This window comes from Sarcophilus harrisii, chromosome 2 (genome assembly GCF_902635505.1).
Source record: "Sarcophilus harrisii chromosome 2, mSarHar1.11, whole genome shotgun sequence".
NCBI classification, from domain to species: Eukaryota; Metazoa; Chordata; class Mammalia; order Dasyuromorphia; family Dasyuridae; genus Sarcophilus; species Sarcophilus harrisii.
The window spans coordinates 108043820-108061489 of NC_045427.1; the positions used below are offsets into that span (position 1 = coordinate 108043820).

General features: G+C 38.8%; 1 protein-coding gene across 4 annotated transcripts in view; it reads right to left on the reverse strand.

Annotated features, from left to right (window-relative positions):
- Positions 1-17670, reverse strand: part of LOC100923562 — a 79674-nt gene that overhangs the window by 2488 nt on the left and 59516 nt on the right. For all 4 annotated transcript variants that reach the window (XM_031950564.1, XM_023494911.2, XM_023494912.2 and 1 more), the window contains exons 2-6: positions 15590-15703; positions 14502-14646; positions 13356-13469; positions 5319-5463; positions 2791-2939 (exon numbers count right to left, since the gene is read on the reverse strand). In XM_031950564.1, coding sequence (XP_031806424.1) covers positions 2791-2939; positions 5319-5463; positions 13356-13469; positions 14502-14646; positions 15590-15703 — 667 coding nt within the window. The remainder of the gene's footprint in view (positions 1-2790; positions 2940-5318; positions 5464-13355; positions 13470-14501; positions 14647-15589; positions 15704-17670) is intronic.

Sequence of the window (17670 nt, forward strand, 5' to 3'; positions counted from 1 at the left end):
GATTGGTTTAACCCAGTTAGTTAGAGACTGAACATTTTCACTCCTGAGAGTGAAAATTCTACTTTGGTCAAACATGAACCAAATTGAGCCCACAAGTTAATTATTGTCATTTGCAGAACTAGACAGACTGGCTTATTTCTAGCTATAATTGATTTTATCTAGAGCTAGACAAGGAATTTTGAAGTGAAATTTCCTCCTGGGGAAAGGGGTAAGACCTCCTCCTTTTCTAAACTTTGGTGTTCCAATCAAAAATATCATTGAGCTTCCCATGCAAATGAAATAGGGGTCACTTTCTTTCTGGAGGAGATGTAAAAAGTGAAATCAGAGCTGTAGAGAATTATCAGAAATGCATAATATGACTGAAATTTCCATGAAGGAAGATAACAGATGACAAATAACTGAGCCTGGCACACAGTAGGCACTTGATAAATGCTTGTTGATTGATGGATAGACTGAGAAGGCCCCATTTTCACTGGAGTCACATGAAAAGACATCCAAATTTCAGCAACCACAGAAAAAAAGGGGAAAGAAAATGATTAGGGAGAATCCAGTGAAAGAGATTTTTGTTTTTCTTTTTCTACACTGAATCTAAACACTGGGGCAAATATCATTCATGGAATTCCTAACCCTAGAGTTAGTTAACCAAGGATATCTAGTTTAACTTTCTCAATTTATTTACAAGTGGGGAAACTGAGGTCTAGGAAGGTTCCATCATTTGCCCAAGGTCACACAGCAATGGATAAGATCTATAAAACACAAACTACTGACATGGATCCATGATATATATGGCAGAGGCACCAACAAACAAATTTGGAGTGGGTTCTGGCTCTTCTTCATGGAAATAACCTGAAAGGTTAAAACAGGTTCTACCTCAAAAACATCTCTAGGTTCTAGCATCAGCCTATTGGAAATTTATCCAAACCCTTCTCAAATGATTTACATATTCAGTCCATGATAATCTGTTTTATTATCTCAGAGGATACTTATTTCTCTGTGCCTAATATTATTATGTAAATTCACCTTGAATTATACTAAATTTACCATTTTAAACTTTTCACACGTAAAAAAAAAGTCTCATAGAATGGATTTGGTTGCATAAAGACTAGTCACTAAGTAACTGTATGGCCTTAATGAAGTCCCTGGTAACTGAGTCTCAACTTCTTCATCTGTAGAATGAAATTTTTTTTTATTTCCTTAAAACAAACAGGGCACCCAGGATTTAAGTAGAGGAGAAATAATCTCATGTTGTGGAATTTAAGAAATGTTCTTCTCAAGGACTTAGCACAGAGCCTGGGACATAGTAGGTACTTAATCAATATTTGTTCCCTGTCCCCCTCACTCCTTCACCTCTCTCCCCATTCTTTCTCCTCTGGTTCTAGAAACTCTGGAATTTGGTGGCCCAGTCAGTGCCCAGATCTTTCATCATACTACAGATTTCAATCATATCTCAACAGTCTTTATCTTTCCAGGATTCATAACATGCAGCATCAGTCTTAGGCTACGAGAGAAAACTTGTTGAGGACAATAACAGATCATCACTGATGATACTTTGCTTTGTGTCATACTTCTAACATTTAAAAGTCACTTTCTTAGTCCTTCTTATGTCCCCATCACAGCCTTATGGGATAGGCAGGGCAGATATTGTTATCTTCATTGTACACAATTGTAGATGTATGGAGTGATTCGTAGTTTTTCCAAGGTCATAGCGACTTAGTGTATACTTTTTGATGACAAAAAGCTATCTTCCTAAGACAATCTGAATGAACTATGCTGATCATTAGCTAAAGAGATTATGATGTGATTAGCATGGAAAATATTGTAAATCTAGTGAAATGCCTGTTGATATTGATATATCAATTGATGAATATGATATGAATTGATCAATTAAGAATTGATACCCATTTTAAAAAAATTCTATTCCAAGGCCTCCTCCAGGAAGTTTTCCCTGATTCCTTTCTCAGTAATATCAACCTTTCCCATCTGAGGCTTCACATAGCACTCATTCTGCCCTTCTCCTACACACTTGCAGAAACCTGCAATAGTAATAGTAAACCTGTAATATAGTAAGAGTTTGGGGACTCGGTATCACCAAATAATTAAGTACCATAGAATTTTAGAATTGGAAGGGATCTCAGTGAACATTGATAGTCCAATTTATACCTGGAAGTATAAACATTTCCCCCTACTATATATATATATAACATTTATGTAACAAGTGGTCAACCAGCCTTTTGCTAGGTCCAAAGAAGGAGAAGTCACTACTTCCTGAGGCAGCCCCTTCCAGTTATGGGCAATTCTGATTATTAGGGAATTTCCCTTTATAATAAGTTTAAGTATACAAATAAATGTATAAATAAATAGTTAGTTGTGAAATAATTAGGAGCCCTGGGTTCGGATCTTAGCTCTGATGCTTCCTAGTTCTATAGTTATATGACTTCCCCCCAAGGCCTTCTGTTTTCTCATCTGTAAAATGGGAACAGTAATCCTTATATTGCTTATCTCATAAAGTTGTGATGAAAACATTTTGTAAATCTTAAAATATTATTCAAATATGAGGCATTATTAGTATTATCATGTATTATTTCATATTCTAGTTAATTATGTTTATGTTGTCTCTCTGATAGAATGTTAATTCCAGGAAAGTAGGGGACTGTTCAATGTTCAGCATCATTGTTCTATAAACAGGAGGCATTTAATGTTCCCATTGATTTGAGATGAGCTGACTTAAATTGACTGGAGTTGAATGGAAATCTAGATCCTTATCTAGTCAGCGAGGGATGAATTACTCACCAGAGCACCAACAGCATGAGCAAAATAGACAGGACAACAGTAGTGGAAGTTGAATTGGCCACCCCCACCGTGTAGATTAACACAATTGCAAAGTTCAAGAGCGTTGCCACTGTGGTCCATGTAGCATAAAGTGCAATTCCATTCTGCACCTAGAATGACAGGCAATGTGATTTAAAAAAAATTCACACCCAGACACAAGCCTGAAAGATTTATAACAAAAGTTATTGTTATTTGTGGCTGATGTTGTTTTGCCAGATCTGTGATTTCACTGATAAAGAGAAGTCCAAGTGAGGAAATGCTTCCCACCAAGGCAGATTGCAACCTTCAACTTAGAGTCAGAGAGTTGCTCACAGGACTGTAAATTTAAAGTGATTAGACCAGCATCACACAAGCAATGACTGTCAAGAACCCAAGATTCCAGACTTCTGAAGATTCTCCAAACTTCTACTGCAGTTGCCTCATCTACTATGATTGCTAATCATAACTATTTTGGTTTGATTCTGTGACTTTATTGGTGTGGGGAAGACCTGATGTAGCTACTACTTCACTAAAGCAGACTATAACTTATAGTCTTAAAGAAATGCCTGAGACTATTAAAGTCCAGACTCTGACCCCAAGTTTTCCTGATTCCCATCTTGACCCTCCACTATCTAAGCCTTGATACCACTCAATGATTTTTGAAAAATAGTTCATGGTTACATGGTGCTTGGGGTTTACAAACTGTATTTCTTATGACAATCTTGTGGAATAGCACAAGTTTTTTATTATTCAAAAAATAATTTTAATACATTTTTAATACAACAAACATGTTTTAATAAATTTCTCCCATAAGTCTCCTTCTTTCCCTTCCCAGGGAGCCATTCTATTGAATATATTATCATTTTAATTGAGGAAATGAGGAGTTCAAGAGGAAAAGTAACTTGGCCAATCGTGCAAGCCAGTGTTCCATCTCCAAGTTTGCGGTTCTTTCTTTTATTCCAGGCTGCCTCCTTTAAGATGGATCAGACCATGGATATGTGAAAGGGATAGATTATGTGAGGGAAAAGGCCTCCAACTTCTTTCCCAAACAGGACAATGGAATCATTGAAACAGCCTACATTGCATCAGATGATAATTTGGAAAAGGGTGGAGGAACTTTGGGGGCCCTGAAGCATTGGTTTTATGTATTGGGCTTTGTTCAAGACAGGCAAAGTATAGTTTGAGGAATTGCTTGAGTAATAAATGTCTCTAATTGCATTGGACCTACTGCTATTTTAATAAATGTAAGCACCTTGAGGGCAAGAGCTATTTCTTTTCTATCTCAGTTTCTCCAGCTCCTAGCACAGAGCAGGTACTTTATAAAGATTTATTGATTAATTGATAGTTTAAAGGAAAGAGTTAAATACATTCATTTCCATGTAATTCAGCTGATGTTTATTAAGCCCCTATTAAGACTGCTTGTGCCAAACCAACTATGTTTCAGGCAGTTTTCCATCTCTTTCATCAGTGCTTTGTTAGTACCTCTGGATCTGCAATACTCAGTCCTTTCCCAATACTTCTAATTCCCATTCTTTGTCCTTCAGATAACGTTCCTATAGCCTTAAACTTTACTTTCACCTTCTATGCCCAGCTTTGATTCCTTCCCCTTCTCAGGGTCTCCAGCTAATCCTTGCTTTTAGAAAAGTTTTCTGGAATATAAGCAGCATCTCTTATTAGTCACTGACACTAAAAGCTTGGAGTCTAGCTTCATAATATCTCAAGCAAAGTGACGGGATTTGCTGGTTTTGGGTTTCTATGCCATGATGAAGCTGGCACAAGATAGGTCGCTCTCAGATTTGGGTTGTTTTGAGTGGACATGAGAAATACTTTGTGGGTTGCTATGAGAGAAAGAGAACTGGTACTTTCTCTAGCTTTTTAATTAAAGTTCTATTGACTTTTTAAAAAATTATTTCTTGATTTTAAACTTCTTTTCTTTTAAAATGTTGAGTTCCAAATTCTATTCATTTCTCCCATCTCCTCCTCTGCCCACTGACAAGGTAAAAAAACATAATATCGACTACAAATATGAAATGACACAAAATTTTTTTTATACATCCTATTGACTCCTAGTGGCATATAGCCAAGTGGAGAAAGGCAACATGGGAAATTCCTGACTTAGTAGGAATTTAATTGATCTGCACAGCAAACCTGAGATAGAGGTGCTACTGAAATCTCCATTTTACAAAAGAGGAAGATGAGACTGAAAAATTTAAAGATTTACAGAGCTAGGAAGGGTTGGAGGCAGGATTTGATATCAGATTATCCACAACTTTACCCAGATGGCTCAATGGGGGGAGGAAATTCTGCTACATCATTCCCTCCCCTACCTGAAGTCTCCCCACATTCTCCTTCCTTGCCTCAGAGCCAGCTTGCTCCTGGGGCCACCTAGCAGTGGGGTCCTGTTCTAGACCCCCCCAATTTCCACAGAGTATCCCCTGTGCGGACAGCCTTTGCTTCTTGTACCACACACACTGTGTCCCCATTAGGAGTCTGCTCTGCAGGGGCCTTACCAGAACGCGGAGGAGCCACAGGTCTGTCCTGTGGTGACTCTGCAGCCAAAGTCTGTGGGAACTGAGTCCTCGACAAGCCAGGAAGAGAATCGCGTAATTGGACACTGTGAGCCCTGTGAGGACAAGCAGAGCATGGCTGAGGCATCTGAGGGGGAGAAAGAAGTCACCATGAAACACGCTGTACCTGCTCTTGTTCCACAAAGCCCCTGACACCTTTCAGACCGATCTACAGGGTCCACGTGCTTCAACAGCCGGCCAATTGCACCCATATGTGTGTGTGTATGTTCACGTGCCCTGGATGATAGCCCATTAGAGCTGGAAGGAACCTGAGACATCGTCCTTTCCAAGCCCAGGGAGCCGAGGAGATATCTTCCCTGAGGTCACCCTGAGCAGGGGCAAAGCCAGGATTCAAATCCTTATCTTCTGACTCCAAAAGTTCTTATGTGCAAAGCTCAGAGAAAGCCACAGAATCCTCCTCCTCCCAGGATGTCAGATACCGACTTTTTCTACTGACTCTTTAGTGCAAGCCCCTCTGATGGGGAGAGATAATCTTTCTTCACCATCAGCAACAAACTCGTGCCAGTGAGAGCAAGCGGACAAGGAGCTCTGTTAGGTTGATGAGGCACAAAAATCACCGATATTTTTGATAGTGATGATGAATCACAGTTGGAAAATATAACAGCCAAAAAATATAATGGAGGCTTAGAGGGTAAAGTTTTTTTTTTTTAATAGTTAATAAACTTTTAGTAATCATCTACCCAGGTATTGTTTAAAATGTTGGTGATAAAAATATTAAAAAGGAAAATATCCCCTGCCCTCATGGAGCTTATGATCTAATGGGGAAGGGGAAAACAGCACACAAAAAGAAGCTGAAAAGTGGGGTTGGAGTGGGAGAAGTTACACAGAGAGGACTTATGGAAGCGTCCCGTGAAATCCAGATGAGTTTAGACGGATGGGAAATAAGGAAATGGCTGGGCTGGGCCTACTCCTTAAATATGAGTTTTGATATTTATGGTCATAATTTTATTTGAAATAATTTTTAGGGTTCATTTAGTTCAGGACCCTCATCTCGCAGATGAAGAAACTGAAGCCTGAAGAGGTAAAATGATTTATCCAAGAAGAGAGTCTGGATTCACACTCGGATCCTTTAACTTCCCAGAAAATGCTCCTTCCCTACATTGGCTCCTCAAGATTTGGTTCTTCTGACTAATTTCTAAGTTCTGGTTTGAGGAAAAGTGATGATTAGCCCTGCAGTCTTGTGATGAGAAGCTTGGGGGCTCAATTCCAGGAAAACCAGTTTATCCTCCCTTCTGTTAACCTGCACTTTGGCACCTCTACCATCATAATAATGATCCTGAGGAATTGCAAGATCCTGAAGTACCTTCTGAATCATCAACAATTAAGTTGTTTTCATTATAATTTTAGCATTAAGTATATTTTATAATATTTTCATTTTTTGAAAATTAGTCATCATAGACTAAAGGAGACCTTGGAGTTTGTATTGTCCAATCCCTTTTTAAATAGATGGTATGATTTCCCAAGATCAAAAAGCTATTTAGTTTTTTTAATTGGCCTAGCTCTGGACTGAGAATCTGAAGAGTTATAGTGAAATCCTGCCTCCAATCTTTGCTGCTTGGATGATGTTAGAAAAATAATTTCACCTCTCTTGTCCTCTGTTTCCTGATCTGTTAAATTAAGGAGCTGAACTAGGTGACCTTTAATATCCCTTCCAATTATTTCCAACCCATTAACCTATGTGTATATAGTATTTGAAAACTGATCTTCTTTCTCGGCCCTCTTTAATTCTACTGGCTTCCCTTTGAGATTATCTTCAATTTGTCCTGTAGTTTGTATATAATTATTTTTATTTTTCTCCTTAATTAAATCATAAGGTTATTGGGGGAAGGGGCTGTCTTTTGCTTTTCTTTGTATCTTCAGAATTTAGCAGAATGTCTAGTAAAGAGTCGGCACTTAATGAAAGCTGACTGACTGACATACACACATATCTTTGGTCGGATCTGTGATTTTATCAGTGTAAGGGAATTCCTGGTATGTAAACTCCCTTCTACATTGCAAATTTCAGATTGGCTTGGAGAACACTTTAGGGCAATGAGAAGTTAAGCGATTTTCCATGGTCACACAGCTAGTAAGTGTACAGAAAGGATTTGAACCTGTCTTCCTAGCTCTGAGACCAGCTCTTTACATATGATGCAATACTATGTGTATAGTTGTATGGATATATACAAATACAGATATATGATTATGACAGAAAGATGTCGTTAAGTCACACAGGATGAAAGGGCAATCAATCAATCAATCACGACAGCTATATTTATATAGAGCCTATTATATCCCAAGCGCTGTTCTACTTTCTTACATATATTTCCTTTGATCCTCACAACAATCCTGCAATGGAGGTGCTATTATTCTCTCCATTTTATACTTGAGGAGACAGTGTCATAAGCTAGTAATTAACTGAGACTGGATTTGAACTTATGTCCCCAACTCCAGACCCAGTATTCTATCCATAGCACAACCTAGTTGCCTCAATCAACAAAAATTGATTAAACAGTCAAGTATTGACATTATTTTCCAGGCACTGTAACTAACACAGAAAATAAAAAGAAAAAAAATGAAATGGTTTCTGTTCTTAAGAAGCTTACTTTACTTATAATTACTATTCCCTTGTACAAATATCAATTGATACAGAATATGTATAAAGTAAAAATGTATAAAAGGCGTGGGGGGGAGGGGAATCACCTGCAGCAGAGAGAAACAGGAAATGTCTCCTGCAAGAGATCACTCTTGAGCTGAGCTTTGAAGGAAACCAGGCTAATTCTAAGATGCATGATCGATTGTCAGCTGTCTTATTGGAGAAAGTACCCACACTATTGGGAAACATTAAGGTACCTTTTTTACATAAAGAATTATGGATGCATATTTGCATGTTATATATGTGTGGATATGCAGCATATAAATGTGGCTGGTATGAGATTTCAATGGTGTAGGGAATTCCTACTCAGAAAATTTCTCTACCATAAAGTTGAGCAAATTCTCCACAATTTTGCAACTTAGAGAGTTGATTGGGACAGTGAGGGGTTAAATAATCTTTCCTGATTTGTATGGCCAGGATGTTTCAGAGATGGGGCTCGCCACTATCATGCTGATATAATATATAATTTATTGTATACATAGATACACATGTGTGGAGTATGGGCAGCTAGATGGTACAGTGGAGTGACACTCCTGGGGTCAGAAAGACCTGAGTCCAAATCTAGCCTCAGATACTGACTGGCTATAGGACCTTGGACAAGTCATTTAACCCAGTTTGGCTCAGTTTCCTCATCTGTGAAATGAGTTGGAGAAGGAAATGATAAACCACCTCAGTGTCTCTTCCAAGAAAATCCCAAATGGGATCACAAAGAATCAGACATGACTGAAATGAATGAACAACATGTGTGTGTGTGTGTAAACTTTTAAACTCTCTATTAAACAGGGACTGGATTAAACAGAACCCCAATTTCCTGACTATACCAGACAAGACTTTATGATACCATTCAAAACAACAAAACAAACTGGGATCAGGAATCTGTGAAAGAAGCCAATATCAACATAGAGTTTATTTGCTCATTTGTTTGTCTTGTTCCTCCCATTAAGTCAAACTTCTTTAAGGGCAGGAATCATGTCTCTCCTTTATCATGTAATCCAAGAACATGGGCTTGTGGCAGGGTTTTCTGTAGAAACTGTCCGAGAACACATGTCCTCATTTCCCTCCTGTTGCTGGCCTGAAACATTCTATCCCTTAGCAACCACAACCCAGCCTGTAGTCTAATACCTCCATCCACCTGACTCGGTAGCCTGAGCCCATCTTGTTCCCTGCTGCCAAGGGGTGACTGATACCCAAAAGACAAACACTTCTGTCTTAAAGACTAAGGAGAAAGAACATCCACTCCTACAGATGGAGAAGACCAAATCAGAGGCAAACGTGTCCACTGCTAGGGGAACAGCAAAGTATATCCTGGACAGATGGACAAGGGGAGAGTCGGGTTGGAGGAGGAAGAAGACAGGGGTGGGTCACATCACATTTAGAAGATTGTGCTTTCAATCAGCCTAAGAAGCTCCCAGCTGCCACAGCTCTCTCACACCAGTATTTCCCCAGAGATGCTACAAAGTTGTGAATCATGCAATGGTATCTCAAGACCATCTCAATAATCAAAACTGCAGGTGATCCTAGGATAGGGGATCTTAAGCTCGGGTCTCTGAACTTGGGAGAGAAGGAGAGAGACGGAGAGAGTGAGACAGACAGAGAGAAACAGAGACAAAGACAGAGAGAGGAGGGGACAGAGAAAGAAGCAGAGATAGAGACAGAGAAAGAGATACAGAGACAAAGAAACACAGACAGAAAAACAATGACAGAGACAGAGACACACACAGAAAGAGACATAGACAGAGAGAGAAAAAGACAGAGAGCCTGAAACAGAAAGACAAAGAGGAGGGGACAGAGAAAGAAACAGAGGTAGAGACAGAGAGAGACAGAGGCAAAGAAACAAAAAAGAAAAACAATGACAGAGACAGACAGAGACATGGAGAGAGACAGAGACACACACACAGAGAAACAGAGACAGACAAAGACAGAGAGAACCTGAAACAGAAAGACAGAGAGAAGGGGACAGAGAAAGAAACAGAGATAGAGACAGAGAAAGAGATACAGAGACAAAGAAACAAAGACAAAAAAACAATGATAGAGACAGATACAGAGACAGGGAGAGAGTAAGACACAGAGACAGAAAGATAAATACAGAGAGAGACACAGAGACAGAGGGAGATTTTTATGTTTATATAACATAGTATATTTCTATGTATAATGTATTTCAAATATATGTATATATGCATAAACATGTATGAATAACTATTTCAATACAATTGGAGAGGGAAGTATTTCAATACAATAGACTCTTTTACAGTCTTATGTATTTTATGTGTCTAATTCTGAGAAGAGGTCTGTAGTCTGCCCAAGGGATCCAAGAATCTCTGCCCTAAGATAATAAAAAGGTGCATAACAGATGGAAGTAAACCAAAGCATATTATCAACAGTAACAATATTAGAAGAGACCCAGAAGACATCAAATGCATGTATGATCAGCAGAGAGTGGTCGTGCTCCCTAGCCTGAGGACACCATCTCCATCAATCACAGTTGGATAAGGGGCTGTATTTCTCCAGATTGAGCTGGATGCTTTATCAGAAGAGATAAGTAGGTGAAGAAATACCATGGAAGACTGGCCCCAGCAGTCAGGTGACCAATCACAAAAACATGCCTTGGCATTGATTCTAAAGGTTTTTATCATTCTCTCAAGGTCTCAGCAGAATTAAAAGAATATATGTCTTCAGAGCCTAAGTTCTGAAAAGTCACAAATTATGGTGACAGGTTGGGCCTCCCCCATGCAACTCTAGATTTAAAATTGAATTCAAATCCTGACTTGGTGTATATTATTGGTACCACCTTCAGTAAATCCCCAAAGTTCTCTGAAGTTGTGTCCTTCTCTGCAGACTGGATTATGCTGTAATAATGAGACACGTTATCTCCACACATATCAAAATGAAAGCATTGTAAAAGCATGAGGGTCCAGGCCTCCTAGAGAAGACCAAATGTCCACAGTGACACAATTTACTGAAAGGTATATAGAACATGAGCCCATTTTGTTTATTGATTACAACAACAAATATTGACTTGATAGAGAAAAATGAAGCTTTTTAGATGTTTCTCCAAAAGGATGCTATGATCAATACAAACTTTGGCTCTGCTAACTATGTGACCTTGGGGAAAAAAAACATTTAATCTCTCTAGGGCTCATTTTCCTCATCTGTAAAATGAAAGAATTGGATTAGATAAGCTTTCAGACACCTACCAACTCTATGTCACTAATCTTATCACATTCTACTGTCTCATTTAAAGATTCTTGATCATCAACTTGCAGACTTCCAGAAACCGTGAACTGTTGCAGTTTTACCATATGCAAAGTTGTTCTTCAAACATCTAAAAGATGTAATAGATGTATGGGTGTGGTAGCCCACACCTGTAATACCTGATGCCATGGAAGCTAAGACTGGTGGAGTCTGAGAACTCTGGCAGCAGCAGGTCAGCTGATGGGTTGTATAGTGGCAATAATATAGTGAGCCCCTGGGAGCTCTTCGGGGCTTCCAGAATCCCTGAGGAGGGTGAACTGACCAAGGGAGGAAACAGAATGGAAGTGGGCCTTGCACTATCAGCCTGGGCAAGACAGAGAATGCTCACTCTCACTCCCTTTCTGTCTCTCTGTCTGTCCGTCTGTCTTGTCTCTCTGTCTCTCCCTCTCTGTCTCTGTCTCTCTCTCTCTGTCCCTCTTCCTCCCTTCCTTCATTTCTCTTCCTTACTCTTCCTCTTTCCTTCCCTCCCTACCTCTCTTTATCTATGTATGTTTCTCTCCTTCCCTTCTTCCCTATCTCTCTCTCTGTGTCTGTATGTGTGTCATACACACACACACACACACACACACACACACACACACATATACACACTTATATATACATATTGACACATTTATAATTTATATATGCATATAATTTTTTAAAGAAATAGATATTTCATCTGGTTATTTTGTAAATTAAAGTAAGAAGAAGTTTTGCATGAATCTGTCAGAAGTATGAGGGGGCTTGCTTATACTAGCTCTACAGAGCTGATTTTTAAATATTCCCTGTAACCATTTTACACCCCAAAAATGGGCAAATGCTTATAAATCAGGGCTTAATGTATTGTTTTGCTTATTAATTTATTAGTGGCTTACTAAAACCACTAGATCAATGGTTCAAGTTCAAATTGACAAAGGAGACACTAAACCATACACAAGGATCCTTGCAGCAACTTGGTTCTTTAGCAAACTATATAATATTATTTATCTTTATTGTATTTTAATACATTCTGTTAAACATTTCCCACTTATACTTTAACCTGATTCAGCCCGGAGTATATTGGAGGTGGAATGCATCCTCTGGTCTCATGTTTGACACTTCTGGTTAAGTGATGAAGAAAATATTCACAATGCAGATTAAGCTTAAAGGTGTGTCATAGCTACATCTCACCCCCACTCTTACCCTAAGAGCCGGCTGTTAAACATTCATCAGTACATCAGTCAACACATTTCCTCTGTCACCTTTGTGCAAAATGAATTTCTTCTGCTGTGTTGAACTTGGATTTGTGTGGTACTTAAGTTCCAATGATGACTCCTACATTTATTTGTGAGACTTTGGACAGGTCACAACACCTCCCCTCCACCTCATTTTCCATTTCTGTCCCAAGAGAGATTGAAGCAGATGACATCCAAGAACAAAGAAACGAACCTTGTACTAAATTGGAACCCAAAGAGATTAAGAGGTCAAAGAAGGACTAAATCAGATTCCTCTTGGTGGCTTCCCAAAGGGCTGTATCAGAAGGCAGGGAGGGGCTGTGATCTTTACCCTTGAAATACTGATTCATCTCAGAGTGGTGCAATGACCATAGAGCTGAATTTGGTAACCATACCTAGATTTGACTATCACTTCTGCCACTTATCAGTGTGATCCTGAATGTATCATGTAACTTTCTGGGCCTCTGTTTCTTCATCTATATGTTTAAAAAAAAAAAAAAAAAAAAAAAAAAAAGAAAGGGGAAAGGGATAGACTAGACCACTGATGTCAAGCTCAAATAAAAACAGATCCCTGCAGGGATATTTCAATTTAGAAAACTGTAAATTAACATTATTTGTGTTGCATTGTGTTTATTTTTTTTCTAAACATTTCCCAATTACATTTTAATCTGATTAAGGTTGTACAACCTGCAGGGAAGAGTTTGATACCTTTGAACTAGGCAATTTCTAAAATAAATCTGTGATCCAACCAACTAGACCTAGGGTCAGTATAAATTTGAAGTGTTATGATTACTTAGGTCAACACTGCATGGCAAATTTAGCTCTATAAACCTAGGCCCCTTTCTGGGAATCACTTCTTACATAATTGCCACTTACTCTTTGTCCCATAGAAACAGCCACCCAACATTCAAGGCGTTATTCAGGATCCATACCAAGTAAAACGGAGTTGGCAAGACATCTGGTTTCACATAGAACCATCCAAGTTCGTTCCTGGCCAAAAAAGAAAAAGCGTCCATTCAGCAAGACCTACAGTCAACTCTCATTGGATCCAATGAACCCACCCACCCTTAACAGATTGCCAGTTCAGTGCCTTGCACACATTCCATTTTGTCTTCATAAAATCTGTTGTGCAGTGGCTGGAGGCCATGCTACAGTACACACAAACATGTTTTGCCTCTATGTGACATGTCCCAAGATTTATGTTTACAATGAAACCATCCCAAAGGACCCCACCTCTAATGGAAACTCCCAGACTTTCACAATTCAGTCAGATTCCTTATTTGACTTAGTAATAAAGATGAAACTCCCCTAAACAACCTGTCCTTTCAGTGATGGCTTAATTATTTGTGTAAAGCACGTGTGAAAAGATTCAGGTGGGTGGGGTGACTACTTCCTAGAAACATGGCTCTCAAACATTTTTTGTTCCATATTCAGTGACATAAGGAATCACTCTATCTAGTATGGGAGAACCAGGGCACTTGGCCATGTAGTCAGAAGTATAAATTCTATACAACTTTAATACCTGTACCATGGTCTTCCCTTTAATGTTTTTTGATAGAGGAGACACAAGACTCCGTTAGTTAAACACAATGGTATCTTTTGGATGAATTGTCTTTTTTTTTTTTTTTTTAAAAATGGATGGCCACCACAAAGATTAGTTAACTTCCTGTTGTATTAGAGATTTAGGGACAAGGCGTAGAAAAGACAAAAGACAATTCTCTGCTATCCTTCCATTCACAATGAGCCCTACAGAAAAAAATGTAGTTTATCCTGGATTTGTGAAAGTTTAACACCCTTAAATATTCCCTAAATTGTTTCTTTTGGCCCCAGAGAAATGGGTTTCTCTATTTAGAATGACTGAGCTGGAAAATGTTGAAAATATAGCCACAGGACTAGCACCAACAACCAGACAGGTCTTGGTAAAAAGAACTTGTCTGATCCAGACCCTCTTGATATCCAGTGGAGAAGGGAAATACTTCCTAGCTCTGGTGGCTGAGGAGAGCTCCTCTACAAATACAGTACCTTCTGCAGATTCCGGATAGAGCATAGCCAAGCCAAGCTAATTGCCACAAATAGATGATGTTCCAAATGAGGAAGGTCCAGCCAGCTGGAGTCACATCAGTGTTGTACTTGTTGGAGATGTTTCCAACAGTTCTCTGGAATATACCTAGAGCAATTGGTGTTGCAACAACCACACATTACAACTGCTCTACAAAAGACCCAACACTTCCTTCCTCATCCTCCAGTTGGGGGTGGGGGGGCTTCATTTTGCCTTGATATCAACTTCTGACCCTTACTAGAACATAGTTACTACAAGACATTTGGGTTCTGACCTTTGTTGTTGTCTCTAAATAGACAGATGTGATTATATAACACTGATTCATATAAGCAGGTCCAGCTTTAACCAAACCATGCCCAGGAAAAAAAGAGAACTACATGCTAAATAATAATTAAAACTAGACAAACCAGCTCTGCTAGTCTCTCAGACTAGGGTGCAAGGAAACTTCAGAGAAGTCAACAAATGGAGTTTGTAGGATTGAAAGCTCAGATTTCTCAACCAAAACCATTTGACTATAAGTTTGAATTCTATTAATTCTGTTATTCAACATTTACCCATATATGATATTCTGATCATTCTTCCCCCTTATATGGGTAGGAAATTATCGAAAGGGAGGTTAATAACCAAGGATTTTTTTCCAAGTAGATGAATGAAATAGCCAGGATACAAGTTGACTCAGATGCTTAGAGTGGGAAGAGGCTTAGAAATCATCTAATCCAAAATCTCCACACCCTACTCATGCCCCTCTACATCATCCCTAATATACAGTCACCCATCCTCTACTCAGATATTTCCATAGATGGGAGTTCACTACTTCATGAAGCAGCCCATTTATTTCATTGCTGGCCAACTCTAGTCAATAAGCACTTATTAAAATGAAATCTGCTTTCCTGTCATTTCTATTGAGTCATTGATCTTAGTTCCAGACACATAATTCCAACCCACTCGTAAGCTCCCTCCAACTGACTGCCCTGAAACATAATTTGGAAGAAATATACCCCCCTATGACATGGATAACTATAGAAACTTTCTAAAAAAGCTAAATACCTACCTTTGAATGCTCCAGAACCTGCTGCACCATTCATCACCACCATAATCACAAAAGTGACCATACTCAAAGAAATTAAGAAAACTTTGACCTTGTTATGTGTAGACATTTTGGAGACTGAGAAAAAAGTCAGAAAAGAGCATGGAATCAGAGTCGTTGGTATCACACTATGATTTCAACCCAGGTCAGTTTCTGGGGCTGATGGAAGGAGGCAGATGAGCTATTCCTAAAAGATCCTTTTGATGATCTGTTGAAATGACAAGAGCCATTTATGCTAAATTGGATCATCATCTTTTATAATTATGACAGAGGGAGGATTTCCTTGAATGTAACAGAGATCCTGCTTGGGGGGCAGAATCCAACTGAGCCCATATACCCTATAAAATGTTCAAAACTTGAGGAAGCGCATATCTGAAGAAGGTTCCATTGGGAGGAATACGTCAACAGTATACATTCTGATTCCCAATCCATAGAAAATGTATGAGGGGAAAGAAAGGAAAGGAACAAGTATTAATAAGCGTCTACTATTTGTCCAACACTGTATTTAATGCTTTGTTAATATTATTTGATCCCTGTGAGGTGGGTATTCTTATTATTCCCATTTTACAGTTGAAGAAACTAAAGCTTACTCAGGGCATATAGTTCATATGTAACTGAGGTCAAATTTAAACTCAGGACTTCCTGGCTCTATGCTTAGCCCTCTCTATCTACTTTACTACCAAGATGCAAACCTGTATACAGAATTTAAAAAGCTTTGCTCAGAAAGTGCAAACTTAAAACCCAAATTAACTAAAGAATAATTTTCAGTATAAAATAAAATTACCCTCTTAATGTTCTTTAAAATAATAAGTTTCATTGAATTTAAAATATGATTTATAAAACAAGTTTTCAGGCTCTCTTCTATTAGAGCAAGTGAAATATATCTACATTGCAACATTTTGGGGAGATGTCAAGAGTATTTAAAATTCTTTTTTCACAATTGTAGGGATAAGGCACCATAACAGTTAAATGAATTCTGGTCTGGAGTTAGAAGATCTGATTTCTCCTTGCCTCTGATACTTACTAGATATGTAATGCTGGGCAAGCCACTTATTCTGAGTCTCTGTTTCTTCATCTATGAAATAGAAATATTTGCACTCCTTTGCTACCAGGTTGCTGTGAGGAAAGCTCTTTGTGGGACACAAATTAAGCCATTTAATCACTTTTCAAGGATCACCCTCATTCATTCTATTTTTCTCAGCACCAATGCTGATGGAGATGTTTGGCATTCAAGTCCAAAGGCTCCAAAGAGAAGGCAGAGGAAGTCAGACCCACAGAGAACAAACAACTCTCACCTCTCTGGGAAGCTTCCTCTCCCCTGGCTGCCTTCCAAAGCATGAATTCTTTTCCATTTCCTGAACACCCATAAGCAGGGGTGAATGTTAAATGGCACAGAGGTCAGCCTCCTTGGCCCTGTGAGTTTGCACATCCCTTTTCCCTGTGCATAAATGACTGAACACACAGCAGGCTTCTCTAAACAATGTTTCCATTTTCTGTGACAGACCAGTCCTGCTTACTGAAGAGTTTTCATCACTCAGAAAAATGAAATGGCATCTTTGTTACCATCCGTTTCTCAAAAAGAAGTCTTTTGCAAAGAATTTAAGACCACGGATTTGCTCAGAATTCCCCTGTTCTTTAACTCTCACTAAATGCCTTAGAAAAACTTTCCCAGTTTAAGATCACTGGGAAGAGTCTTGTCTTTAATCTGGGTTCTCTCTTTGGCTAGCTGTTAAGTCCCCTTGCTAGCAAAGTTTGGAAATCTACTGGGTGTGAATAAGTTCCTTCTCTTTCAGAATCTCTCTTTCAAGCATCCTTTGATCCAGAAAAGCTTGGAAAAATCTAGGAATGCTAGAGTGGGGAAGGGAAAATCAACAGTAGTTTTGGTTTTCTGAGACTTGAAGATTTTTAAGATTAAAATGGAAATCTCTTTAGGACATATTAAAAAATATATCCACTGTTGCAAACCATGTGGATGAAATATATTTGGAAAGAGAGAACATGGAACATTGCCTTCTCTTACCAGGGGACATGAATCTTATACTTCT